Below are 27,738 nucleotides of genomic sequence, written 5' to 3'. Positions count from 1 at the left end.
TAGATAGGTGGATAGAAGGGTGGATAGACAGACAGACAGATAGGTAGGTAGGTAGGTGTATCAGTAAGCTCCCCTACATACACAGGGGGTTTGCTATCACAGGTTCTTAGATCTACATTTATAAAAGGAAAGGCAACTTTTGAGAGGTTAACAATCACTTTAATTAAGCACATGTATCAATCCTTTAGTCAATTACATTCATTCACCTAGTTCAGGGGAGTTGAACCTCAAAGAAAATCCAGAGAAATTAAAAGTCAACACGTAGCTTCCTGCGCTTGAATTCAACAGACAGTTGAACCCCAAATGCCTGACCATAGTTACCAGAGAGAAAAGCACGACATCTGGGATCTCAAAGCTGGGGGCCTCCTTAGCAGCTTCCCACAGTCCTCATGTGGACAAACACTTCCAGTCAGTAAGCCCCAAAATAAAACCTGTACCTCAGAGTCTTTATACACTTTTTAGAGCCAGAGGGCATCACATCCTGTGAGAACCAGTGCCTCCTTAACAGAAGGTGTGGACCTTCTTACAAATCTTCCCAGACCCAACTTTGGGTGGGAAAGATCCTCTTAATCACATTCAAGCAGAGTCATTATGCTTCTTGATTATAGTAAAACAAAAACTCCAAAAGATTCTACTTTACTTGCCATTACAGTAGGTAGGTAGATAGATAGATAGATAGATAGATAGTCAGATACATAGACAGATAGATAGTCAGATACGTAGATAGATAATAGATAGATAGATATAGATGGATGAATGGATAGATAGAGCACTTAGTAAGTGCTCACTCAGTTTTAGGCATTCCACTAAGCTCTGCGGATAAAAATACAAGAAAACAAAATGTTCCTTGACTTCAAGGAATATATATTATGATGGGAAACATTGTCATCTATAGGAGAGAGTGCCTTACCCGTACACACAGTAGGTGATTTTTGTTGAACTGATTTGAATTAAGGGAGTTATTCAGCAGATCATAAGGTCATAGTCTTTCATTTTCATTCGTCACCATTTTATTTATTCTTTCTTGTTTATCCTCCACCATCCCTTGTGCCAGATTTACTGCTAGAGAAATGACTAGGAGAAAAGATTGTTTGGGGAATCTCTTTCTAACATTGAGGGACCACTACAGGGCCTTCAGAACCTGGTCACTCTGCTAACTCTCTGTTCTCTACCCAGGAATATGGTTTGGACTGACTTTAGTCTGGTATGCTGGGAGTGTTGGTGGCCTCATCTCTGCTGAGAGGAAGCTAAGCTCTGTGTTGTCACATTTTAGCTCATTAAAACCATTCCATCTTGGAGAGTATTTTACTTCTGGCTTAGGCTTATACTCATATGAGGTTTCTCCAAAAAGGAGGGGAATAGAAAGGTACTCGCTGAATCAGGTAGGTAATTTGTTCCTATTCACAAAAAGGATGCTCAGCATAGGACACTCATAAACGTACATTTGACAACAACAAACTTAAAATAAGATTCACTCAAACAACTTGCAACTGCTGTTATAATCTGGGAAGACTAACATTCAGACCTCATCAGAGCACAGAGCGATTGGCAGGACAGCTGTTCACCTCAGCACTGCACTGCCCAAAAAAATCAAGTACATGTTTGCTGGTAAAATGGTCAGGCTTGGGTCCATCCATTTGTTTACTGCCATCTACTTCAAGAATGCTAATTGTTGCTGGGGGACTCCTGTCCTGCTACCCTCCAGTTCTGAACAGAGGAGACTTACAAACCTGTTGAATTTACAAGGTCACTTCTGAGCCTGGATAGGTCCATCTCAGGACAGTTACTTCTTTGTCTGGCATCTGCAAAGAACAGACAAAAAAGAGGGCAGCCCCACAAAACAGATTTGTCTAGGCAAGACATGTGCTTTGGATGCCCCACATGTGTGGTTGCATGGAGACTGGGTTGAGCAAATATTCACCCCCCCACTCCCTCAGGAAGCAGCTTTAATAGCTCTGAGGATTCCCATCCAGAAAGGAAGAGTAAGGCTGCGATGGAGGCTTTCACTTGAACATTCCCTGAGTCATCAGCTCTTGGCTCCAAGGCCCCTTCAATGTTGACTCATATGTTGCTGGAAGCAAGTTCCAGTGCTTGTACTTGGTCTATCCAGGTAAGGCAACTCCAAGCTTGCTCCGCTGGATACCCCGTAGGCCAAATGAACCTTTCTACACCTTGTTTCAGTTCAGTTCAGCAAATGTTGATCAAGCCCTCATCACCTCTCACCTTAACAGACTCCTGATGGTTCTCCTTTGCTCAGATTTTGCCATCTTCCCTAACTCAATATCATCCAGTGGCTCCCCTGTTACCTCTTGGACCAATTATGTTTGGCATTTAAAGTCCTCTGGCTTAACCCACCTTTCGCGGCTTGTCACTTACTCCTTTCACATATTCACTAGGATCCAGACAGACTGATCTTCTTATTGTGGTTTTCCTGGATAGCATCTCTTCTGCTATCCTTGTGCCTTTGCCTTGGCCATCCCTTCATCCTGGAATGCCTGTACTCCTCACCTCTGCCTCTTAGAATCCCCATTTCCTTCAAAGCTCAGAGCAATTGCTTGTTGGATAACTGAGTGACCTTCTTTATTAGACACCTACGATGTCCCAGTCACTGGGAGCTTTTCTTAATTTCTCTAATTGCTAATGAAATTCACCATCTCAGTCTGTATTTCACCTTACCTTTGCCCTGTTAAAAATAATTTCATTTTCTATATCTTTCCATGTGTATGTTTTCTCTCCCTTTGGCTACTTGACAACAAGAGTTGTTTTATTTCTGTCTTTATATTCTCAGTAGGTAGTGCTGGACCTAGAGTTGCAAAGACCTAGTTGAAATCTAGCCTCAGACACTTAGTAACTATGGGACCTTCATCTGTAAAATGAACTAGAAAAGGAAATGACAAGCCACTTCAGTATCTTCGCCAAGAAAACCCCCAAACAGGGTCACAAAGAGTTGGGCACCATCGAAAAACAAAGAAAATTCTCAGTGCTTTGCATAAAGAAGGCAATTAAAATAGTTAAACACCTACTATGTGCAAAGTTAGAAACACCATAGTGTTACAGATAAAGAGCCAACTTTGGAGTCAACTGATCCTGAGTTCAAGTCTAGCTTCTAACATATATTGACTGTGACCCTGGGGAAGTGTGTCCTAGGCAATTTGTTAAGACTCTAAGCTACAGCGGAATTAATTATTCATTGACATCAAGGAGTTTCTACACCTAGGAATTTTTCACACCCAGGAATATCTTCAAATATTTTCACACCTAGGAATATCTCCAAATTATAGACCTGGACTAAAATATGTATTAGGTACTGAGGATGCTGTAATAAAAATTGAATTAGTTCTTGCCCCCAAGGAGCTTCTGTTCTACACACTATGGGGGCAGTGGTTCAACATGCACACGGACAAAGTATAAAAACTCTATAAGGTAATTTCAGGAGAACTAATGTGGCTTTAAAAAATATATTGGATGTTTTTTCCTCTTTAATTTCCAAGCCATAGTATGAATTTTTCTTTGCTAAATGGTTCTTGGGACTTTGCCTGAGCTGAGTGTGCCAAAATGACTCTTCTTGGCCAGACATGGCCACATGTTGAATAAGGAAGTCGTTTCCAGGAAAGCAGTGATAATTGTGACCCTTAGTAACCCTTCCTTCATCCTATGTGCCATATTTCAAAATTCAAAGCCATCTGGAAGATGCCTTGAGTTTCTCACTTGTATGTATTTTATTTTCACTTTAACTCATTTGAATTTTTACAAATCTTTTTTAATTTAAAGAATATTTTACTTTTCCCCCCATTTTTATGGATAACTTTTGTTTTTATGTGACCTGCTTTCCTCTTGTACCCATTGAACTATCCCTTGTATCAAAAAATAGAAAAGAAATATGGGAATAGGGATATTCAGTCAGCCAATGAACATTGATTAAGTAGCCTACTATGTGCCAGGTGCTGATAGGATTAGGGTCTGGACTCGTGATTTCCTTGGTAAAGTGAATTTCCTGGGGAGGAAAGTCCCTCTCCCAGTAAAGATCAGCACTTTTTCTTCAACTTAAATTCTTAGAGATTTCCTTAGAGCACTGTGACCTTAAGTGACTTCTCAGTTTGCCCACAGTCACATAACTAGTATGTATCCCATTTAGGACTTGAACTCAGGTCTTGCTGGCTCCACAACTGACTCTCTGTCCTCCATGATACGTTGCTAGAGCCGGACACTACAAATAAATGAATAAACAAATGAGAAAACCTATTTTGTGTTTAATATGTGCCCAGAACTCAGCCATGCACTGGGGACACACATAGAAAATCAGAGGCTGCCCTTGCAGGGTAGAAGGGGAGCAGGACCAGAGAGGTCTGGGTTATCCCAGAGATGGTGAGTTGACAATCCATTAGTATGACTGTTCCAAAAGCACAGGTAGAAATGATTTGATTACGGTGCCCAGGAGAAGAGGAATAAGGAGGGCAATGGTGTGGGTGGTCAGGGTAGCAAGGTAGAAATCAATAAGGTCAGGTGGATGGCTGGCTGTGCTCTGAAGCATGGTCTGTGGTCCGGGGCTGGCTAGGTAAGGTTGAAGTCCATCAAAAATCAACATCTCTCCGCTTCGTGGTGGGAGTTCTAAAGCTAAGTGGATGAACTTCCCCAGGGACCAAAGGGGAATATTTTAAAATAGTATTCTACAGTGTGTTTTTCTGGCATTTATCACATTTTCTCAGGGTCAGTCTTTAACAGCAGCTGGTCCTAGTCAGTTTTCATTCCAAAACTTAGGAGGCAGGAGCACTATCTCTTATAAAAGCTGGTCCGATGATAATAATAATAGCTAGCAATTACAGGGTATTTACAAAGTGCTTTACAGATATTTCATCCTCACAACCCTGGGAGGTGGTTGCAGTTATTCCATTTTGTGGATGTGGAAACTGAGACTTGACAGAGGTTAAGTGACTTGCCCAGGGTCATATAGTTAGTAAGTGTCAGGTCTTCCTACCTTCAAGTTTATCACTGTGTCTGCTATACGACCCAGATGCCTAGGTATGATGAGCATGGTAGAGAAGGCCATTAGAAAAATAGTTTTATTTGATTATATGTGAGAATGTATCTTGTTATACAGAAACTTGCTATAAAGACACTTGCCATTTCAAATCTCATAAGTCTGATTTTGGGAACTCTTGACCTGATTTTGAAATTAGAGTTAGAATTTTATTATTACAATATTGTTAATATTATTATTATATTACTAGGCAGCAAGGTAGTACAATAGATAGAGCACTGGGTTTGAAGTCAGAAAGACTTGAGTTTAAATCTGGCCTCAAACACTGACTAGCTGTGTCACTCTGGGCAAATTACTCAACCCTGTTTGCCTTAGTTTCCTCATCTGTAAAATGATCTGGTGAAGAAAATGGCAAACCACGCTAGTATCTTTGCCCAAAAAACCCCAAATAGGGTCATGAAGAGTCAGACACGACAGAAACAACTGAACAGGAAAAGTTATTATTAGATCTAATATATAATATTGTTATTAGAATAATTAATAACCCTCAGCAAGGGTTTGAGACAAATGTGCCACTTCATTGTTTTTATTCGCGGTTGGGTATTTTCCAACAGAATGCTCTGACTGCTCATTTACCCCTACCCCTGAAATTTCTGCATCTTTTGTGATTCAGCCTCTTCTGGTCATTCCTCGAAGCTGTTGGCTTCCAGGATACCCCAATTCAACAAAACAGTCATTCTCCACTAAGGTGATACAACAGGTACATAGATAAGTAGAGAGAGGAGAGAGAAGGCACTGATAACTGTTGGAGGTTTCAGGGAAAGCTACCCACCTGCGGTGGTACCTTAACTGAGCTTTGAAGAAACTTAGAGATTCTTAGAAGCACAGAGAGCTTTCCAGGCGTGGGCAGATGTATAGAAGCCCATCCCAAGATGGGCTGTATTTTACCTTAGCAGCTATGAGGAGCCAGGGAAGGATTTTAAGGTGGGCAGTGACAGTCGTACCCATGTTTTAGGAAAATTATTTCAGCAGCCTTCCAATGTGGAGGAGAAGATCTTGAAGTGATTTCCATTTCCTTCTCCAACTCATTTTACAGGTGAGTAAACTGAGAGAAAGAGGGTTAAGTGACTTGCCCACAGTCACAGAGCTACTAAGTGTCTGGGGTCAAATTTGAACTCAGGAGAGGAGTCTTCCTGATTCTAGGCCCAGCACTCTTATTGACTGAGCCACCTAGCTGTTCCCTGCTGGGTCAGGAAGACCCAGTTTTGCCTTAGATGCTCACTGGCTTTGTGACTAACCCTGAACCTCTCTTTACCTCAGTTTCCTCATCTGTAAAATATAATAATAACATCTATCTTTCAGGGCCCCTTTGAGGCCCAAATGAGATAATTCATATAAAAAGCTTTGGAAACCAAGTGCTATGTAATGTTAGTGATGCTAATGTTATTTCGGTCTTGTTTTAGGGCTTTCTACCCCCTCCTGCAGCTATGAGGACCTTAGAGTGGGAAGGTGGAGATGTTCTCTGGAGGGTGGTATCTGGAGGGTCTGTGCCCCAGGTTCACAGATGGCCATTTTCTGAGGCTGGGAATGATTGTTCTTTGGCATTTATGAAAATGGGGCTGAGATTTCCTGCCTGGGCTCATCTATGTTTCTTTCCTGTTTTTCTCAAAGGCCTGGCACAATCCTTTTTTTTTGTTCCTGTGTCCTTTGGGTTTTATTTTTTGGGAAAACCCCTTGAAATCAACAGTTGGGGAGATGCAAGATGGGGCTGATACTTTTTTGGCTTTCCTGTCTTCTCTTAGCTTTCTTTGGCAAGATGTTGCTTATTATTGAAGGGGCGGAAGCTTACCTGGGAGGGAGAAAAGGAAGGTTCTCTCCAGAGATCCTGAGGGCCAGTTATCCTCCACAGAGCCTTCTTCTGTTCTCTGATTTCCAGCTTAGTCATTTGACCTCAGGCTAAGGCAGTTCAGGGAAGACAGCTTTTCTTTGCCTTGGCCCAGTTCTGTATTTGTTCCGTGTCTCTGTTCTGCTTGGTTACCGGCCTTGGGGTCAGGCTCACCCACTGATTTGGATGAGACGATCAGACTTGCAGAATCTGACCTAGGATATGGGAATGGTCCTCTCCACTGTGCCGGATGGAATCAGGGTTCCAGACGCCACCCTGAGGGAGTTTTAATAAAATACCCCAGTTCTAATATTCCTCCTCTTTTTGCTCTTTTGTAGATCACCCTGCACCTGAAACCCATCTCATCAGTGCACATTCATCAGAAATCTTTTGTGTTCCTGCTCAACGCCCCTCAGCCTTTGGTCTGGAAGTTAAAGACTGAGCGGCTTGCTCCTGGCGTCCCCAGACTTTTCTTTGTAAGTGCTGGTTATTGCTACTCTCTGAAACTAACAATAGAGTGAAGAAATGGTATATTCCCTACTACCTTAGTGGAGCGAGCCCTGGATATGAAGTCTGAGGACCTGGCTTCAGATCCTAATTTCTTTTACTTACTGTGTATATCCTTTGGCAAATTAATCTCAGTTTTCTCATTATAAAATAAACGGAGGTCCCTTTCTTCCTTTAAATCTGTGTTTCTGTGATCTAGGCTGGCTTTGGTCTTTGTATCCTTAAGCAAGAAAGAGGCAGTGTGGTGCAATAGATAGAACTGTCCTTGGAACCAGGACTATCTGAGTTTGAGTTCCAGTTCTGACATATACTGTCTGTGCAAGTCTCTTAGAAACTTAGACCAGTGGTGACAAACTCACAGTCCATCAGATGCCAGAACCAGATTAGAATGAAATTGGAAAATGTTCAATAACATAATTTTAATAGCATAGTTATTTTAGTAACAGTTTTAATAACGTAATAATATAAACAAAAGTATAATACAGTATTTTGTTGCTGTTAAATCATTTTCTAGTCATATCCAACTCTGGACCCCATTTGAGGTTTTCTTGGCAGAGATGCGAGTTTGCCATTTTCTTTTTTAAGAGTACAATTGTACAAGCTAGATAATGTTAATTTGTAGTTTTCTAACAACAACAAAAACTCAGGATGTAGGTACATAGGGATGTTTCTGTTTGACTTTTTGACATCAGAATTTTAGGCAGAGAAAGTGCTTTGGTAGAGCCAAAAAATCCACTACGAACAAAATATCAGGTCCATTCCCTATCCTTGGGCAAGTCTCTTAATAGCTCTGGGCCTCAGTTTCCTCTTCTGTAAAATGAGGGGTTGAATGAACTGAACAATCCCTCAGGTTTCTTCTGCCCTTAAATCTTCTGTTCTTGAGAGTGTGTGACCTTCCTTTATGAAGCAATTCCACCCCCATCCCTATTTTCCCACCAAAAAGGAATAGAAAGTCACATTTTGGGTGTACTTTCTTGTAAGGTGTTAGGAAGCCTCAACAGGCCATTGGAGAAAGTACCCATGTGGAGTTTCAGTGAAACTGAGAGCTCATGAACCTCAGCAGGCCGAGCCATCAGAAATGCTTGTGTGGCCCAAGCTTTGATTTCTGCCCTGGTGGCACCAAAAGCATTATAAACATTGTAAATAGCCCCTTGATGTGTGGTCTGGGACCACAAAATAAACACGAGACTATCTTATTTTGTCTAGAAGATGGGGCTTCTTTCTGATAGGAGGATTCCTTCAGCCTTTGCTGCAGGCAGCACCCCAGTGAAGTCATTTCTGTTTTGTAGGAACACTGCGTCTGTGGAGAGATCCAAACATTACCTACTGTTTGTAAATCATGGTCTCTTCATTTGCCAGTGTGTCCAAGTTTGCTGGTTGTCATGAATTAGACGCGTTGTTTAGATGGGATTTTTGGGGTATGATATCATGTCTGATGATGAGCATGACGGCCGCTTTGCAGTGATAGCTCACAGTTTCTCTTTGTAGAGATACATGCTCCTATTGTTAGCTGTTAGGACCTCAACCTGGAGCCCTAAGCTTTCGAATTTTGGCCCCTCCTTAGTGGGTTGGAACATAAACTGGCAGTAGGAGACTGAAAGTAATTCAGAGAATGATTGGTTACCTTCCATGTGTAGATGAAGTCCAGTTTTGAAAAATCTCAAAGATTTACCAGTTAAGAAAGAACTTTAATTTAACCTGTGGCTAAAAAGTTCCCCCTTGTAAAACTGCAAGGGGCCAGTAATCATTTAGTAATTAGGATTGCTACTTCTCTTAATTACTGTTATAACATGTGCATGTGCATGCACACACACACACACACACACACACACCTGCACCCCTTACTTTCAAAATCCAAGGCATTACTCCCCATTATCATGGTCCAGGGAAAATTTATGTTGCATGATAAAGTCGGAGCCTGGATCTGTTGGGTTGACCTCTATTTCCATGAAAAGTATATTGGCTCAAGAATGTCTGATGTCAGCTAAATTTCTACATGGCTCATTTTATCCTAACTTTGTAGTTCTAATGGGAAAACAGGCTTGTATTCTTAATTACAAGCAGCTCAGCAGTGCTGAAATTTGCGTATGCCCATGTCAAAAGGACCATATTAAAAGTAAGTCATGTAAATAATGGATTTTCAGAATTGGAAGGGACATCATTGGTCATTCAGTCTGTGCCCAAGAAAATCTCCACACCTAATGATGAGGACCCAGCCAGCTTCTGCTTGAAGGGAGAGACCTCACTCCACCCCCTACCTGTCCACTTTGAGCCAGTTCTCATTGCTAAAACATCATTCCTGACATTGGGCATTAAATTGACATAAAATTAGTTTCTTTGTGACTTCTGGGGGCAGTTAGGTGGAGAAGTGGATAGAGTGCCAGGCCTGGAGTTAGGAAGACTCATCTTTGGGAGTTCAAATCCAACCTCAGACACTATTAGCTGTGTGACCCTGGGCAAGTCACTTCACCCTGGGTGCCTTGGTTTCCTCATCTGTAAAATGAGCTGAAGGAGGAAATGACAAGCTACTGTAGCATCCTTGCCAAGAGAACCCCAAATAGAGCCATGAAAAGACAGACCCGACTGAACAACAACAACAAAAAAACATGACTGCACATGACTCCCCTTTCTATGCTTTGGAGCCAAAAAGAACCAATTCAGTCACTCCTCCAGTAGACACAATTATCCCAGTGTTATGGACAATGGCTAGAAGTTGCAGAGACACAGGTTTAGGCTCAACATAAAGAAAAACTTCCCAACCATCCAAGCTGTCCAGGTGGGGAATGGGCTGCCTTGAGAGGTAGTGAGGTCCTCAAGCAAGACCTGGATGACTCCTGGGAGGATTCTTCTCTAGGACCACATTAGTCGAGAGGTTCCTTCCATCTCTGTCATTGTTCCTTCTATGGCTGCTCTTCTTGTCTCAGGGTTGTATTTATATAGGATCCTGGATTTAGAACTGGAAACCAATAACTCAGAGTTCAGTCCCCTCATCTTACAGATGAGGAAATAGAGTCAGGGAGGGGAAGCGAATTGTCTAGGGACCATAAATGGATAGCAGGGAGGGGCCACAGAGGCAGGGACTTTGCTGAGGTTACACAGGTGGTAAGCGTCGCTGGCACAGTGTGGTTCCAGGTCCCCAGATTCCAAAGTCAGAGTTTTTCTCTGTCATGTCTTGCTGCTTTCTAGCTTCCTTCTTGGAGCATTTATCAAACTAAATGATACTTTCAGTAGAATTTGGTTTCTATTAATATTTGTTTAATGGAAAAAACCCCACAGTTTTGTGCTAGAGCTGTAGGATGCTGTTGTTTAGTGACTTAGTCATGTCCAACTCTTCATGACCCTGCCAGACCTAGAGGCCTGTGGGCTACCCGAGTCTTTCTTACCTCACCTCCCGAGGTCTTCCGCTGGCCACGCCGGGTGCGCATATGAGAGAAAGGATGTTCCAGAGTCGAACAAGGGTTGAGCTTTATTTCAGGGTCTCAGTTACAAGTGCAGGGGATTCTTCCTTAGGAGGGAGAGAGAGAGGGATCTCCCAAGGAGGCAAAGATCTTACAATAAGAGATTGGAAGTAGAAGTACAAGCGGGGAGAGAGGGGGAGGGGAGAGAGGAGAGAGGAAAAGCGGAGCCTTGTGTCCTGTCTGCTCCGCGCCCCTCCCGCCAAGAGAGCTTTCAGGCTTTCCTGATGCTACTTAAACCCTGCAGCGGCATAGTTTGCATCTGAATACCGTGCCTGTTAGGTAACTAGGTGTGCTCCAATCCGGGACAATCTCGAGGGTGGGGAGAGCTCTCTCCTATCACGTTTCTCACGGGAAGAGGCGGAAATACACGAGATAGCTCGGTTCACCTCGATTCCCAGCCGTTTCCTGGGGGGTCTCGTGAGAACTCTAAGATTTAGAAGTTCCCACCTTTACCCGCCCGAGACTGTCCACATAGAATTGAGCTTCCAACCCTAGCATGACCCCATTTGGGGTTTTCTTGTCAAAGACAGAGGAGTGGTTTGCTGTTTCCTTCTCCAGCTCATTTTACAGATAAGGAAACTGAGGCAAACAGGGTGAAGTGACTTGCCCAGGGTCACATAGCTAGTAAGTTTCTAAGGTCACATTTGAACTCAGATCCTCCTGACCTAGTACAGTAGGTGAAAAAAATCAAAATAAAATAATCCCTGGAAGTTAGAATTTTATAAATTGCCAGTGGCTTACTACTTGTGAATAGTTTCTGGATACCTAGCAAGTGTTGACCTCAGATGGCAGACAGTCCATTACTGCAAAATGCAAGAAAATGTCTGGTCAGAAACAGAGGTGGACTGGTCCATTTGGACAGCCATGGTGCTGCTGTGGTGGTGGTGGAGTCAGTATTGGCTGCCATAGATTACGAATCTTAAACTATCTAGAGAAAGGTCTCCCTCACACTGGGAAGACTGACATTGCATCATCTAGATGGCTTGGTGGATACATAGAAAGATCTGAGTTTGAATTCTGCCTTAGAAACTTTTTAGCTGTGTGACCGTGGGCAAGTTTTTCATCTTCTCAAGGTCTCTGAACTGACTTTCACCCCAAATCTATGATCCTATGATGATGATGGGTAACAGCCCTATATCTGTTCTTGTCGCTGGGTTCTTGTATAGGATGATGACCAAAGGGACAGGACCTTATTTGTCATAGGTTGCGAAGGGAAGAGGATATGCATGTCTATTGTACCTATTATGTGCCAGGAACTGTGCTAATGGCTTTTTTATTACCTCACAACTGTGAGAGGTAGGTGCAGTTGAAGAAACTGAGGAAGACAGAGGTTAAGTGACTTGCCCAGGGTCCCACAGCTAGGAAGTGTCTGAGGCTGAATTTGAATTCAGGCCTTCTTGACTCCAGACTCTGTGCTCTATTCATGGAGTCACCTAGCTGGCCTAGTATATACTTAGTATATTAGACCAATAAGAAGATACAGAAATTAGCACCTTTTATCTAACATGATAATTGAGGAAATCAAGAGATCATTGAGTTTATTTTTTATTTTTTAAATAGTATTTTATTTTTCCCCAAGTATATGTCAACACAATTTTTACAAGATTTTGAGTTTCAAATTTTTCTCCCTCCCTCTCAGCCTTCCCCTCTTCTGAAAATGGTAGACAATTTAATATAGGTCATAATATGCTATCATGTAAAACATTTCCATATTTGTCACATTTGTGAAAGAAGAAACAGATCAAAAGGGAAAAAAACATGAGAAAGAATAAGTCATAAAAATATGCTTCGATCTGCTTGCAGAGTCCCTCAGCTCTTTATCTGTCTGTGGATAGCATTTTCCTTTGAGTCCTTTGTACTTGTCTTGGATCATATGTTGCTGAGAAGATCTGAGTCATGTAGAGCTGATCATCACACAGTGTTACTGATACTGTATACAGTGTTTTCCCGGTTCTGCTAATTTCACTTTGCATCAGTTTGTCCAAGTCTTTCCAGGGCTTTCTGAAATCTGCCTGTTCATCATTTTTTATTGTACAATAGTGTTCTGTTACATTCATATATCACAGCGTATTTAGCTATTCCCCATTGATGGGCATCCCTTCAATTTCTAATATTTTGCCACCACAGAAAGGGCCACTATAAATATTTTTGCACATCTGGGTCCTCTTCCCTTTTCTTCAAGAGATCATTGAGTTTAGCAGTAGCAGGACTATTAAAGATCTGTCTGGACTTAGTCCAGAGATTTTACAAATGAATAAACTGCTTCCATTTCAGAGATTTAGTGACTTGCTCAAAGTTACCAGAGTTCCTTCTCCCAATCAGTTTCAATGGAAAGAACTGAAGACCACAGCGATAAATAATATTTGTTATATTCTATCATTGGTTATTTAATATTACTCTATAAGATGTAGGGTTTACATGGAACTGAGAGATCTGCCTTTGACCAAATCTCCCTTACTTTAGAAGGCTTTGGTCCATGGCCCAGTCATCATGGAATTGACTCATAGCAACTTTCACATCCATTTCTTTGGAATTATTTGGAGGACAATAATATTATTATTATAGTCCTGATTATATTTCAGCATATCAAGGTTCTGTCACTTTTTGGTGTGGGGACTCCCTCCACTATCCACTGATATGATGCTGGCCCTCTGTTCCCACCTTAATTCAGTAAATATTCTTTGAAAGTCATTCTGGCCAAAAAATTCTTTATTCTTTGCCAGCCTGGTGTTGACTTCTCTGAGCCTACCTAGGTTGGCTTTTGGACTACAGACACATAGTCCATCACTGGACCTGGCAAGACTTATAAGCCACAATATAAGAGTAGATAATCAATTTAAATCTGAAAGGAACCTTAGACATCATCCATTCTAACCCCTTCATTTGATAGATGAGGAAACTGAGGCCCAGGGAGACCACAGTCACACACAGGTATCACAGTAATTGAACCTGCATCCTCTTGTCTTCAAATACAGTCTTTGTTCCATGGAACCACCATAAAGGAGCCATTGTGAACAGAATGGGGCTTTAAATTCTAAGACACCTGATGCCTATATCTGTTTTAAGACTCCCTTAAGGAAACTTAAGGACAACTATTTCCTTCCATTTTATTTTCTTATTTCTTTGTGGCCAGTAGGAGATGTTGGACCATCTGTTTCCCATTCTGGGTCTCAGATCATCAGATAGAGAGGTAAGACTTCTCAAACTTGGCCTAGTTATCTTTTTCTGACAGAACCTTCCCTCTCCTCTTTCAGAAATCAGTGTCAATTTGAAATAACATTGAATGCTTTTTTGTGACAGTAGGACCCAAGAATTCTTGATGTGTGTGTGTATGTATTTATATCTATGACAAGGGCCATATTTTTCACATCCAAGTTTAACAGCATTGATATTACCTTTGGGCACATCATTCACTGTGACTTTGGGCATGTCACTTAATCTTACTGACTCTTCATCTCCTCAACTGTAAGGTGAGGGGCTTGGACTTGTGGGCCTCTAGGGTCCTGTCTGGCTCTTGATCTATGATTTATGGCCCTACTCATTAAACCTGCTTATCTTACTTGGACACCTCAAGAGACCCATAGAAGAGAAGAAGAGTGAAGTATAGACTTACTTAAGATTATTTAATGAGTGGTACAGAAAAAAAGAGGACAGAGAACTTGATTTTTTTTTGTCTTTGGTATTCCCTTCTCCCACCCCTCTGCACCCTGAGATGTCTTATTGAGGTATGGATTAAGGAGTCGATAAATAATAGATTCATAAGAATTTGAGAATTGGAGGAGACCATGTTGTCTAACTCATACCTGAAAGGAATCTCCACTGCCGAATACTCAACAAGTGTCTGTCCATCCTCTCCTGGAAGACCTCTGAGGAGGGGGAGCCCATCCCCTCTCAAAGCAGCCCATTCTATTTTCAGATAGCTCTGACTTTTAAAAAGTTTTTCCATCCTTAGTGCCTTTATTTGACTCTTTTCAATAGCTAACCATTGCTCCTGGTTTTGCCCTCTGGGACCAAAGCGAATCCTTTAAAGAGATTGTTTTGGTGTGTAACAACATCCTCCCTTTCTGAGTAGATTCACATTTTACTTAGATAGATGTGAAAAAAATGGACTCTCCAATTTTTACCTCCAAACTTCAAAAGGAAACCTGTAAAAATGAGATGTGAGGGACTTATTAATAGAGAGAAGACTTGTCTTTGGTGTTTTCAGAACTCATAAAGACTGAAATCTTAGGATAAATTTTATAGACCCAAAGGAGAACTCAAATCTTATACCATACTATCCTTCCTTTTAGGAAATGTTTTCTTTCTTTTCTTCTCCCTCTCTCTTTCTCTTCCTCTCTCCCTCCTTCTGTCTCTCTCTCTCCCTCTCTCTCTCCCTCTCTCTCTTCCTCTCTCCCTCTCTCTCCCTCTCTCTCCCTCCTTCTCTCCCTCCTTCTCTCTCTCTCTCCCTCTCTCTCTTCCTCTCTTCCTCCCTCTCTCCCTCCCTCCTCTCCCACCTTCTGTCTCTCTCTCTCCCTCTCTCCCTCCTTCTCTCCCTCTCTCTTTCTTCATCTCTCCCTTTCTTTCTCCCTCTCTCTCCCTCCTTCCCTCTCTCTCCCTGTCTTTCTCTCTGTCACATACACACACACACACACACACACACACGCACACTTCATACAGTATTTCTCTGCTGCTAAATCTTGGAAATACTTTTCACTTTTCCAAAATATGGGGAAGAAGGAGCATGTGGGGCAGAGAGAAGTGGAATTTTGTTTCTTTCTGCCATGTGCTATTCATTTATCCAGTTATGCTGGTTACCTAGGAAGCAGTAGCAGCCTGAAGATTGATGGTAGGAGTTTTGGGCAGAGTTTCCAGTTGTGGACTTTTTGTATATGAAACCCCACACACAGACACCCCCTCCCACACACACACCACAAAATAAAGGGACAGGAGGCAAACTTAGAAATGATTTATAAATTGGAGAGTTGAAAATTTCATCACCTGATGGAGTCAGGGAACCAACCACCCACTTCTTAAAGACCTAAGTTGGGTCATTTTGAAAATACCAAGTTAAAAAATCGTTTGGAAGGGTTATATAAGAAGCTGTTGGCTGCTGAGTTCTCATCCACCTCTACAATTCAGTATTCTGACCTGGACTGGAAGCTGTAGAGTACAGGTCAGCTCAGTTCTCATGACGCTTGGAATCATAGTCAGAGCTGGTGATCAGATGAGCTGTTTTCTCATTGGCAGAGTGAAAGTTAGGAGGTGGGAGGAGGAAAATGGGTCTAAAGACACTTGGAAAGCAAATGTCATGCTTCCTCATAAACTCTGCATTGGGTGGGATAACCAGCATTTGGATGGCATTTTAAGGTTTGCCAAGCCCTTTATGTACATTGTCTCATTTTGTCCTTACTGTAGCCCTGTGAGATCAGTGCTGTTATCACGTCTTCATTTTGAATATCGAAGTTCCTAAAAATTAAGTGATTTGCCAAGAGTCACAGTAAATGTCTGATGTGGGTTTTGAACCCAGGCCTTTCTGACTGCAAGTCAGTGTGGAACATGCTTACCAAAACTGGTAGAACATAGGATCATAGATTTAGAGGTAGAAGAGGACCTTACAGGTGATTGAATCGAAAACCCTCGTTTTACAGATGAGGAAATTGAGGCACAGAGCGTTTGAGTGACTTGTCCTGAGTCACATTATTAGTAAGTTTCTGAGGTGGGAGTTTGAACTCAGCTTCTCTTGATTCAGAATCCAACGTCCTATCTGTTACGCCTCTCTGAATCTCATAGAAGAATTTAGATTCTCCTGCAGTAGATATCACCCCCTGGGAATGGCCTAGCTTTCAAATGGTTATATTTAGCCTCCCTGGTCATAACAAACCATTCTAGCAAAGCACTAAAAAACAGAAACAAAAAACCCACTCCTTTTGGTGCATGGGGAAATCAAGGAGACCAATAGAAGAGATGACCAAGACTGGAACCTCAACATTTGTGAGAAGGTTCATTTAAAACCTATTAGTAGCAAATCTTTGACAGATTTTTCTGATGTGATCTTTTTTATTTAATTGGCTTTTCTTTCCTTGTTTATTTTTAAACCATCTCTCATTGTTTTAAGCTTCAGGGCACACCCATGATGAACAGGTTTTCCATCTTTGGCTTCCCACTAGCATTCTGTGTTTGGAAAGGAAAATCCAACTTGAGTTCAGATGGCCCCTGGAAACTACACAGTTCCTGAATTCCTTGGACCAGCAAGAAATTTTGAAGAGGCCTTTAATAATACTGATCTTCTGATTCTGGAGCACATATCTAAGTTAGGAGAGTTTAGTTAATTGATCTGTGTACGCTTTTTGACTGGGTTGAGGGGATGGTGGTTAGAACTGGGATTTCATTGGTGAATTAATGTAGGGAACTCCTGGAGTGGAAACCCACTCCACTGATATAGATAGGCAACTTAAGATTTTAAAACTTTAAAAACTAAGATTTAAAGTTTTTAAAAGTGGCCAGGGATCCTGAGAGGTTGTTGACTTGTTTGGGGATATACTGCTAATCTGGGTCAGAGGTAGGATGAACGTGAGTCTTCCTCATTCCAAGAGTGGCCTCAGCTTCTATCCGCTACCTCATGACATCTGCAAAGAGAAAAAGGATGATGCAGCAGGTTAAGTAGGTAAAAGTGTCAGTTAGGGAGGGAGAACATCTTCTGGCTATCACTTTTGGATTTCTGCCTTTGTATTTCCTTTTCTAGCAATTAATCATTGAAGCCTATGAAAATAATTTCTTTTCCCTGAGATTCCTCAGGCTTTTCATTAAGCAGATTGGACGAGGAAGCAGGAGACCTGAGGGTCTAGCTGTGGCTTTGCCATGAACTCCTCAATTAGGGGAGGTAAAAAACTTCAGTGCCTCGGTGTCCTCATCTGTAAAGGGATCAGATCAAACTAATTAGGTGTCCTGAACCATCTTTGGCAATCTGGTGAAGCTTATGGGCCCTTTTTCAAAATCATATTTTAAAAGCATAATATAAAATATAGAGGATTATTAAAGAAACCAATTATCTTGAAATTCAGTTAGCTTAATACTGTTTAAAAATGTTTATAGTTAGAATAAATTTAAGAATCCCTGGATGAATCAGTCACTAGATAAAACTAACTTTTATGATGCTTTGGTATTATAACCCATTAAGACAACGGAAGTAAAAACTGGCAGTGGTAATGTTAAGCTACCAGAGACAAGACCCGGTTCAGCAAAGCTTAAAGAAACATTGAGTTGCTACAGTATGAATAAAGGACTGAAATCCTGTTCTGTGCTCCTGGTTTTATATTAGAAACAAACCAAAATTTTATCCTAATGAGGTTAGACAATATGCCCTCAAAAGCCCTAAACTCTGAGATTGTATGAATACCAGAAATGAACCTGGCAATTCAAAGTTATTTATGCATTTCTAAGAAAGGGAGTGGGAGGGGTGGAGGAGTTGAGGAGGCCAGAGATGCCAAAATCTGGCTTATTCCTTTGCCTCTTTTTTCTTTTTTAATATGGCCCAAACATTTTTGGGTCTCGGCCATGGAACCACAGGCAATTCTATGGGCTGCACTGGAGCTTGGATGACTGACAAGACCGACTGTAAAGCAAGTGCTGTGTGTTTTCCTGTGCCTTGTATTTAACGGGAAATCAGAAGGCTAAATTTCCAATCAGTTGTTAAGTGGCCCCAGATGTGCACCAAGGGCTGGGCAAGGGTGAGTGTGAGCTGTGGAGGGGACCTAGAAAGCCAGCACCAGCAGCAGTGGCTAAAGAGTGAACTTGTGCACCAGTCCAAGTAATAGGCCAGTGAGGGTTCTGGTTTCAAAAAGTGTGCTAAGAATAACTTCATTGGCTATTGGTGAGCTTTATCATGGTGGGTTAGGGAAGAGGAAAGAAATTCTTTCTGTGGGTGCCCTCTGTTTCTTCTCAATTAGAAGCCTGGAAATGATTTCTTCCTTTTGGATTTCTTCTTTCTTCCCCTTTGGCAATCATTTTTCCCACTGGATTTAGAGATAATTTAAAAGGAATATACCTGTTTTTATTTAAAATGCATGTAGGCGAGGTCTGCATGGTGATTTATGTCGAGGTTCAGATCTATGAGTTTTGTAGCTCAACAACATTATCATAGAATTATAGACCTAGAAGTGGCAGGGACTCCAGGGGCCATCTTTTCCTACCCTTCCATTTTATAGATGAGGAAATTGAGACCCAAAGGGGTTAAGTGACTAGTCCAGGGTCTTATAGTATCATAAAATCATCTATCTAGACTTAGAAATGACATCAGAAACCATCTTTGTAAAGTACTTTGTAAACATGAAGTTCTTTTTATAAGTGCTAGCTATTTCTAATTAATTAATTATTATACATTATAGAATTATTTAATAACTAATAATTATATATTAAATAATTAATAATAACTTAAATATATAATTATTAATTATTACCCATTTTAGCCATTATTAATTACCCATTTTAAATTAATTATTACCATTCCAAGCCTCTTACTTTCTAGATGATTAAGAGAGACCAAGAGAGGTTAAGTCACTTACCCTGGGTCACACAGAATCATGAAGTCATAGCTTAACATAGTGTCTCTCACACAGTCGGTGCTTAATAAGTGTTGATTGATTGGTTAAGGCAGAAGAGACCTCAGAGATCAGCTAGTCCAACCCTGTCATCTCCATCTCTACTGACCTTTTTTATAGTTCTTGCTGAGTCTTAAAACATTCTCTATTTGATCCTCATAATAACCCTGCGAGGGAAGGGCTAGTACCATTGACACTTATTTTTCTATTGCCTTTATTTCCCCAATATCTCTCCTCCTTCTCTGTCCAAGAGATGTCTCTTATAAGGATAAAAAAGAAAGGAAAGAATTAGAGTTCACCAAAACTAATCAATTCATCAGCCAAGTTAGCCGGTAAATTATTTTTCTCACTCGTATACTTGGTCCCTGCACATCAGGTGAGGAAATACATTCTTTTCTCTTTCAGTCCAAGTTTGAGCATCATAATTACGTAGCATTCAGCTGCTTTGTTTTTTGCTATTTTCCTTTACATTACTGAATCTTTGGCTTTTCTGATTTTGCTGACTTCCCTTTGCTTTCATGAGTCTTCTCGCTCCTAATCCAGCAATTTTCCAACATTCAAAAAAAAATCACCCAATGACTGTCTGGGTTGATCCTCAGATGCTTATATTCCAGGCTTTCCCAGAGACAGTGGTCCCTTGGTATGCTTTTCAAGAACCTTTTATACCCTCGTGAGGCATTTTTGTAAGTCTTTAATTAGATGCCCCATCTGGGATGGTCACATTTATCTTCTTTCTGGCCTGTCTCCCCTCTACCCCTTCCATTTTAACTTCCCGTTACCATCATCAGAAAGACTATTGTTAGAACATGAAATTTGTGGAGAGCTGGGATGATTATCCCCACACACAAATAAAAAACTTCTTGAAGGGCAACCCAGAGAAGGTATCTGAGCATATGGACCAAAGGCCTGGCACACCGGTCTTGCTTTCTACTTAATCACAAGTCAATCCCCATAAAAGCCCAAGATGTCTGGATACCCTGATTTGGATTTTGTCAGATCAGTGTTCTTACTGTGTAAGTTGCCTTTGGAAAGCAAATTGAATGACTGAGCATTTTGAGATTGGTTGTTTTCTGTGTCTCCAATGGGCTGATGACTCAAGGGTCCCTTGTGGGATGAATACCATACATTGTTATTATGGAGGACACTTATCTGTTGGTTTTAGTGGCTTGTTCTTAAGAGTCTTAATGCCTAGGGACCAGATCCTTGGATGAGTCAGGGTCCATCAAAGACCATATTTTAGAGGAGGGAATCACTGACCCTTCTGTATTGAAAGAACTCTACCAAGCATCAGTGTAACATTTAACTCACTGGAATAAGTTCTGCTAATCTCCTTTTGCTTGGAAGAATCTCAAACTGTGGGTCCATACAGGTCACCACCTCCTCTCTAACTTCCAGTCTTCAAGATTGGCTTACAGTGCTGAGTTTAAGTGGCCACAGTCACAAAGCCAGAATATTTTAGAGGAGAGATTTGAACTGAGGACCTCCTGGGAAGCTGACTCTTATCTAAGTATTTACAAAATACAGATAAAGTGGATATAAGATAATTCATTTAAGCCAATGAGGTTTAAAACATCCCTGGTTCCCTGGGTTCATTGAAGTCATTTGGGACCTTTCTGTGAACGTATCCAGAGCATTTCTAGATGGCTCCATGGTCACCGTGTGTGTTGTGGCCTTTTGAGAGGAACTGAGATCAGCACGTAGGAAGTTAACCCAGGTGTCTGTAGTGATGCTGCATGTCCATTTTGGAGCCTCAGGTATAACGGTACCTGATGAGGAGCCCCCAAAAGCATCTTGGGGGTACACTTAAGAGGGCACTCATGACTGTTGGGCTCAAGGATACTCTCCATTTCACAACCTTGTGAACATTCTCTTCATCTGTTGCTGTTCATTCCTTTCTGGTTGTGTCTGACTCTTTGTGACTCCATTTGAGGTTTTCTTGGCAAAGATACTAGAGTGGTTTGCTATTTCTATCTCTAGCTCATTTTACAGATGAGGAAACTGAGGCAAACAGGAGTGAGTGACTTGTCCAGGGTCACCCATCTACTAAATGTCTGAGGCCAGATTTGAACTCAGGAAGATGAGTTTCTAACTCCATGCCTGGCACTCTATCCAATTGTGCCTAGCTGGATGAGTCAGTTTGGATACAAGAGATCCATCTTTTGCTGTGTGATCATGGGCCAATTAACGTATCAATCTCAGCTTCCTTATCTGTGATCATAATGAATCAGTCAATTGTTGAACATTTACTAAGTGGTGAAATAATCCCTTCAACCTTGGTCAGCTTCACTTTTCTCATCTGTAAAATGAAAGGATTGGCCTTAGTGGTCTCCAAGCTCTCCTCTAGCTTCCAATTTTTGATCTTAGATAAGGTAAGACATATTTAGGAGTGTGGTGGGATGACTTCATAGAAGGTTTGAGGGTGGCTATCAACTCCTTTTTGAAAAATACCTCCTTGTAAATCCAGTCATCCTTCATTGGTTTGCCAAACGTTGGGGACGGAATTCCTTTTTCAAATGAAGTTGGTGAGAGAGGGGCCTTCTTTCTGCCTCCCTTTTCCCTCCTGTCCTCCCCCACCTCCATTTCCTCCCCCTCTCACAACGTTTTCGTGGGAGATGAGTGTGCATCCTCATGCTGGCCCCATTTCATGTCCCTCCATGTTTATTTTCTGAGGGCAGCATCTCAGCATTCACCCTTAGCGTGTGTAGGCATGTAGGGTGATGTAACCTTTCAGGGGGAGCACTAATTCTCAGGCCCTTATCATTTCTGTCATGTTGAAAACCAAAATTCAACATAGTAGTAAGTCACCTAGGTTTTGTGGGAAGCAAGGAAGCTCCTGACTAGTTTATAGAGAGAAAGAAGGTCTGAGGACCTCCACTGGAAAGGGGATTTCTGTTTGATGGAAACATGATTGGCAAGTACCTTAATTGCGTGGACCAGTGAATGTTAATGGTATTGTAGAACAAGAACCAAAAGAATCTCAGAGGCTGGCTGTGTAGCACAATGGATAGAGCACTGGGTCTGAAGTCAGGAAGATCTAAATTCATATGCAGCCCCAGATGCTTACTAGCCTTGTGACCCTGGGCCAGTCACTTAACCTTTGTCTGCCTCAGATCCCTCAACTATAAAATGGAATTAATAATGACTTGTACTTTCCAGGTGTGTTGTGAAGACTGAATGAGATGATAATTGTAAAGCATTTAACACAGTTCCTGGCATAGAGTAGGTGCTTAATAAATGCTTATTTCCTTCCTTCCTTCCTTCCTTCCTTCCTTCCTTCCTTCCTTCCTTCCTTCCTTCCTTCCTTCCTTCCTTCCTTCTTTCTTTCCTCCCTCCCTCTTTCCTTTCTTCCTTTTTTCTTCCTTCCCTCTCTCTTCTTCCTTCCTTCTTTCCTCCCTTTCTTTCCCTCCCTCCCTCCTTCCTTCCATTCAGTCTAACCACCTAATTTTAGAAATCAGAACCTGGAGGACCAGCGAGCAGGTAAACTGACTCATCATAAATAAAGCAGCACAAGCTCGTCCAGCCTTACCATGTTTCCCCTGGGACATCCAAGGGGTTAAGTGACTTGCTTAAGGTGGTAAGGTAGTTAGGATTTGAACACATATCCTTTGACTCCAGAGCTCTGATTCAAGAGCCCTTCCTACTGTACCAAACTGATACACAGCCCCTTATGTGATGAATGTGGGTTCGTGGGCATGGAAGCTGTTATTTCTTTAAGGCAGTAAGCTCCAAGTAGGTATTTATTTATTTACTTGTGCTTCTTTTGGCCTGAGTCATGTTGGCTGGTGATGGCAGCCCTGGCTGATCACATTTCACACCCCGTGGGGTGGGGAGGGAGGAAACAGGAAGGACTGAGTAGGGGGAGCAATTGTGCAGGGAAAACATTTTCACATCCTTATACAATCCAGGCTGCTCCCCCCACGTGGGAGCTAAATATTTTAATGCTATTCCAGTGCTTTTCCTCCATTCTTCTTCTTCTTTTTTTGGGGGGTGGTGGTGCTGGTGCTTAGCCATGCACCAGACACAGCATTTCAAAGCATAATCCATCTGTTACCCTTCTTTATGATAGTCCAGTGTGCCACAGATCCTTCTCCAGCTGACTTTGGAAGGAAAACCTCACTCAGCTTTACCAAGAGGCTTATGTTCCTGGAATTGATTTGGAAAACCTCTTGGCATAAAAGGCTTTTTTTGTGGGGGGGGGGGGAACAGAACTGAGGGTTCTCCTTTTGTGTGATTTCTTTTCCATTTTTCTCCTTTTTTCCTTCTTCCTATACAGAATTTGAACTGTAGGACACTTACTGAGTATGTGTGAGCCAGGGTTCTGGAAGGAAGGAGGAAAGGGAGAAGAGAGGTTTTTTTGGGGGGAGGGGATCAGAGGCTAGAGGGATGATCCCAGTCATGCAAAGAGACTCAGCATTGCCAGCATAAAATTCATGTCTCTGGGCAAAGTTGGGTGTATAAGGTAGAGGAACTTCCCAAGAAGCTCTAACCTGCGCTTCTGGCAGGAACTCAAATGATAACTCAGCCTCCTCTGAGAGCCTGGCTGGATTCCAAGGATAGAGTGTGTGTGTGTGTGTGTGTGTGTGTGTGTGTGTGTGTGTGTGTGTGTACATGTGTAAGTGTGTATGTTTGTATATATGTGTGTATGTATAGGTATGTGCGTGTGTGTGACTGAATAGTTCTTGGAACAGATTCTCCTCCGATGAGACTCAAGCAGACTTTTCTCTACCATCAGGGACAGAGAGGTTTCCTAGTTTTACAAAACCCATTGCTTTTAAACATTCAGGGAATGCTTCCATCCAGGCCTTGGCCAGAGTTTTTCTACATGACCTTTTGTGTTAGTGCAGGTTAGAGAACAAAGTAACTATCATTTTTTTTCTTTTTAGGTGTATTATTGTTATTACTGTAAACACAGCATTAATGACAAACACCAATCCAGTCATTGAACATGAGATAAAGTGGAGGAGGGGAAGGGAAAGGATGAATGTCTGATAGAAATCCTCCTAAATTGTAAGCGTGGTCATCTTGACCAGTTAGAATGGGGCAGGGAAACAAAGGGGTATTGTGGCTTTCATTTAAACAAAATAAAATCAACCCAATGTTTCTCAGAGTTCACTGATACTATACCCTTGATACTGTGGAAAGAGAGGACTGGCTTTGGAGTTAGGACCTGAGTTCAAATCTTGGCTCCATTCTTGTCTGTCCGTGTGGCCTTGGTACTGGCCATTTCCTTTGGTTCACCTTGCTTTTTCTCATCTGTAAAATAAAGTTCATAGTAGGGGGCTCTTCCGCCTCTAAATTCCTGACTCTGATTCTTGGGCATGGGACTATGGGCTGGGGATTCCTTCTTTTTCATTGACTTAAGGACTTTGCTTCAAGACTGGATTCCTTATTGGGGAGTAGGCAGGATTTAGAATCACCCTGATTTCCATCAGTAATCCACAAGGATTACAAGAGTGGGCAGAGCCGTGTGAGGGGCAGGGCTATCAAGGCCCTCCTACCCCCCCTGCCAATGAACCCAGGCAAGAAGGAAGTTAAGAGTGAGTTTAATTAAAGTCATCGAACCTTTTAATGCCCTAATTATGTGGAAGCCTTTGAATCGATTGCTGGAGATATAATGACAATACGATGCCTGCCCTCATGGGGCATACATTATGGTGGGCATTTACACTGGTAAATAAAAACAGGGCAGTTTGGAGAAGAGTAAAAGTCCTCACCATGCAGCGTAGACTTCTTGGGGCAGGTGCAACCTGAGTAAAGTCTTATAGGAAGCTAGGAGTGCCAGGAGGTGGAGGTTAGGAAGGAGTGCATGCCAGGCTTGGGGGCACAGACTGGACATGGAATGCTGTGTTCAGTATGTAACTAGAAGGGCAGTTTGGAAGAGACTAAACTGAAATAAATCTGGAAATGTAGAGAGGAACCAAGCTATAGGGGACTGTAAACATCAGGCTTATAGTTTATCTTAGAGGTAATTAAAGGGAGCCTCTGAAGGTTTTTGAGGAGGAGAGTGACCTAGACCTGTACCTTAGGAAGATTATCTTGGCAACTTTGTGGAGGAGAAGGGAAAGACTGGAATCTGGAATCCCAGTTTAGGAAGGAAAGAGATGATGAGGGCCTGAACCAAGGTGGGAGGGTAGATGACAAGGCTTAGAGATTGCTGGTCAAAAACATAGGCTGTGATAATCCTAAGAAATATACCCTCCCCACTTTTGGAAAGTAGCAGCCACATCCATTAACCAAAACTCATTGCGATGTTCAAGGCCTTCAGAGATCGAACTTTAAGTTGAAAAGAATCTGTCCCAGGAATTGAGGGTTAATGTTTGAAGGCAGGTGTGGAAACAAAAGTGCTGGTTGCCTCTTTGGTGTTTTTTTTTTTCATTCTCTTTTGGAAGAGTTAGCTGGATCTGATCCATGAAAAATAACAAACTTGGCTCTCCTTGCTGAACTTCAAGTTCTAGTAATAAAACTCCCTATCTTGGCAGAGTAATGTTCTGTCTTAAAAAAAAATTGTTTAGTAGTAGCATAATCAGTATTTTAAAGATCCACTTTGTACGTGGTTAAGATGACAGGAAGCATAGAGTAGAAGGGGCATCCCAAGGCGTCCCCAGAAATGGTTTCTGAATTGGTTAGCCATGGAATGAATGATTCCACTATTTTCTCTTCAGTGTAATCTCTTGCTAAGATTGAGAGATACTTGGCTTTTTGATATAGAATTATTCCCACTGGAAGACATTAGTCATATCACAGAATGTCAGTGTATGAAGTTTTAATTAGGGAGGAGGAAAACTCTGTGGGTTTTGGAGGAAAGGAAGGCAGTGAGTCCTGAAACATGTTTAGTTACTGATGTTTTTAGGTGGAGGTATTAGATGAGAAATTGTACTGAGAAGCCAAACATGGTGTACTTACAGTGAGCAAGTTTGGTCTTAGAGATGAGTTGAGAATATGTTCCTCCCTCCTCTTGTTGAAGAGGTGAGAGACTATGGATGGGCGATATTGCATGTCCTTTAGCCACCATACCGAATTTGCTGAATGGCTCTTCATGGATGGCTCACTGTGTAATGGGTGAGGGGGGAGGGGAGCATATTTTTAGAAATGAAGGTGATAGAAATTAAATATTAATAGAAAAGAAATCATGTTGGAGTTTTAAAGTCTGACTAAAAGATCATTTCTTAGTGGAGGGAATGAGGAATTTTAGTTATTAGAATAAGCAAATTGTAGAAATTCCTACCCTGAAAGTCTTCAGAAAAAAAAATCCATTTTTATTTATAAGTGAAGGTTAAAGATCCTTCCCTGCCCTTGTTTTCCTCAAGATGAGGTTTCCCAGGTTGAATAAATAACCTCTTAGAATCAAAGATCATAGGATTGGAAAATGAGAGCTTGAGGGAGTCCTAGAGATTAGATGGTACAGCAAGTAAGTGTCTGAGGAGAGGTTCAGGGTTAGTCACAAAACTAGTGAGGATCTAAGCTTTCCTGATTCCATATTCTAGGGGCAGCTAGGTGGTGCCAGGCCTGGAGTCAGGAAGATTCCTCTTCTGGAGTTCAAATCCAGCTTCAGACACTTACTAGTTGGGTGACCCTCAGCAAGTCACTTAACCCTGGTTGACTCAGTTTCCTCATCTGTAAAATGATCTGGTGAAGAAAATGACAAACCACTATAGTATCTCTGCTAAGAGAACAGCAAACAACCACAGTTGTGATCTAGGTTCTTCTCATCAATTCATACAGATCTTCTAAGTTTCTCTGAATTTCTCATCTCTTCCATTTCTTTCTGAACAGTATTACTCTGTGATATTTATACGCCATAATTTTCTCCCCTAGACATCTGATGGACACCCACTTTGTTGTTCTAGGTCCTTTGCTTCCAAGAAGTGGGTTGTCTTGAATATTTTGGTATTGATCGGTTGATTAATTGTATTTCATTGTCTGAAACAGTTCCCACTACGTGTTGTTGTTTGGTCATGACTCTTCATGACTCCATATTGGGGCTTACTTGGCAAAGATCCTGGAGTGGTCTGCCATTTGCTTCTCCAGCTCATTTGATAGATGAGGAGACTGAGGCAAACAGGGTGACGTGACTTGCCTGGGGTCCCACAGCGAGGAAGTATCTGCGGCTGGATTTGAACACAGAAGTCTTCCTGATTCTAAGCAGTGGTGCTGTCTCCACTGCACTACCTAGTTGTTCTGCATCTGCCACTTTGTAGGTGCTTTAAAATGCATAATGAATAGAATTGAGTTGAATTAAGCAAGGGGTAAGGAGAAGAGAAAACAACCAAATGGAAGTTTTCCATTAATATATAGAAAAGGATGTTTTGTTGGTCTTGGAAAATCCCCTTT

General features: G+C 41.7%; 1 protein-coding gene across 6 annotated transcripts in view; it reads left to right on the top strand.

Annotated features, from left to right (window-relative positions):
- Nucleotides 1–27,738, top strand: part of TGFBR3 (transforming growth factor beta receptor 3) — a 232,166-nt gene that overhangs the window by 131,501 nt on the left and 72,927 nt on the right. For all 6 annotated transcript variants that reach the window (XM_072649068.1, XM_072649069.1, XM_072649064.1 and 3 more), the window contains one exon: nt 7,202–7,339. In XM_072649068.1, the coding sequence (XP_072505169.1) occupies nt 7,202–7,339 (138 nt within the window). The remainder of the gene's footprint in view (nt 1–7,201; nt 7,340–27,738) is intronic.

This window comes from Notamacropus eugenii, chromosome 2 (assembly GCF_028372415.1).
Source record: "Notamacropus eugenii isolate mMacEug1 chromosome 2, mMacEug1.pri_v2, whole genome shotgun sequence".
Lineage (NCBI taxonomy): Eukaryota > Metazoa > Chordata > Mammalia > Diprotodontia > Macropodidae > Notamacropus > Notamacropus eugenii.
The sequence above is the reverse complement of the archived record's forward strand: the minus strand, read 5'-3'. Positions and strand labels throughout refer to the sequence as shown.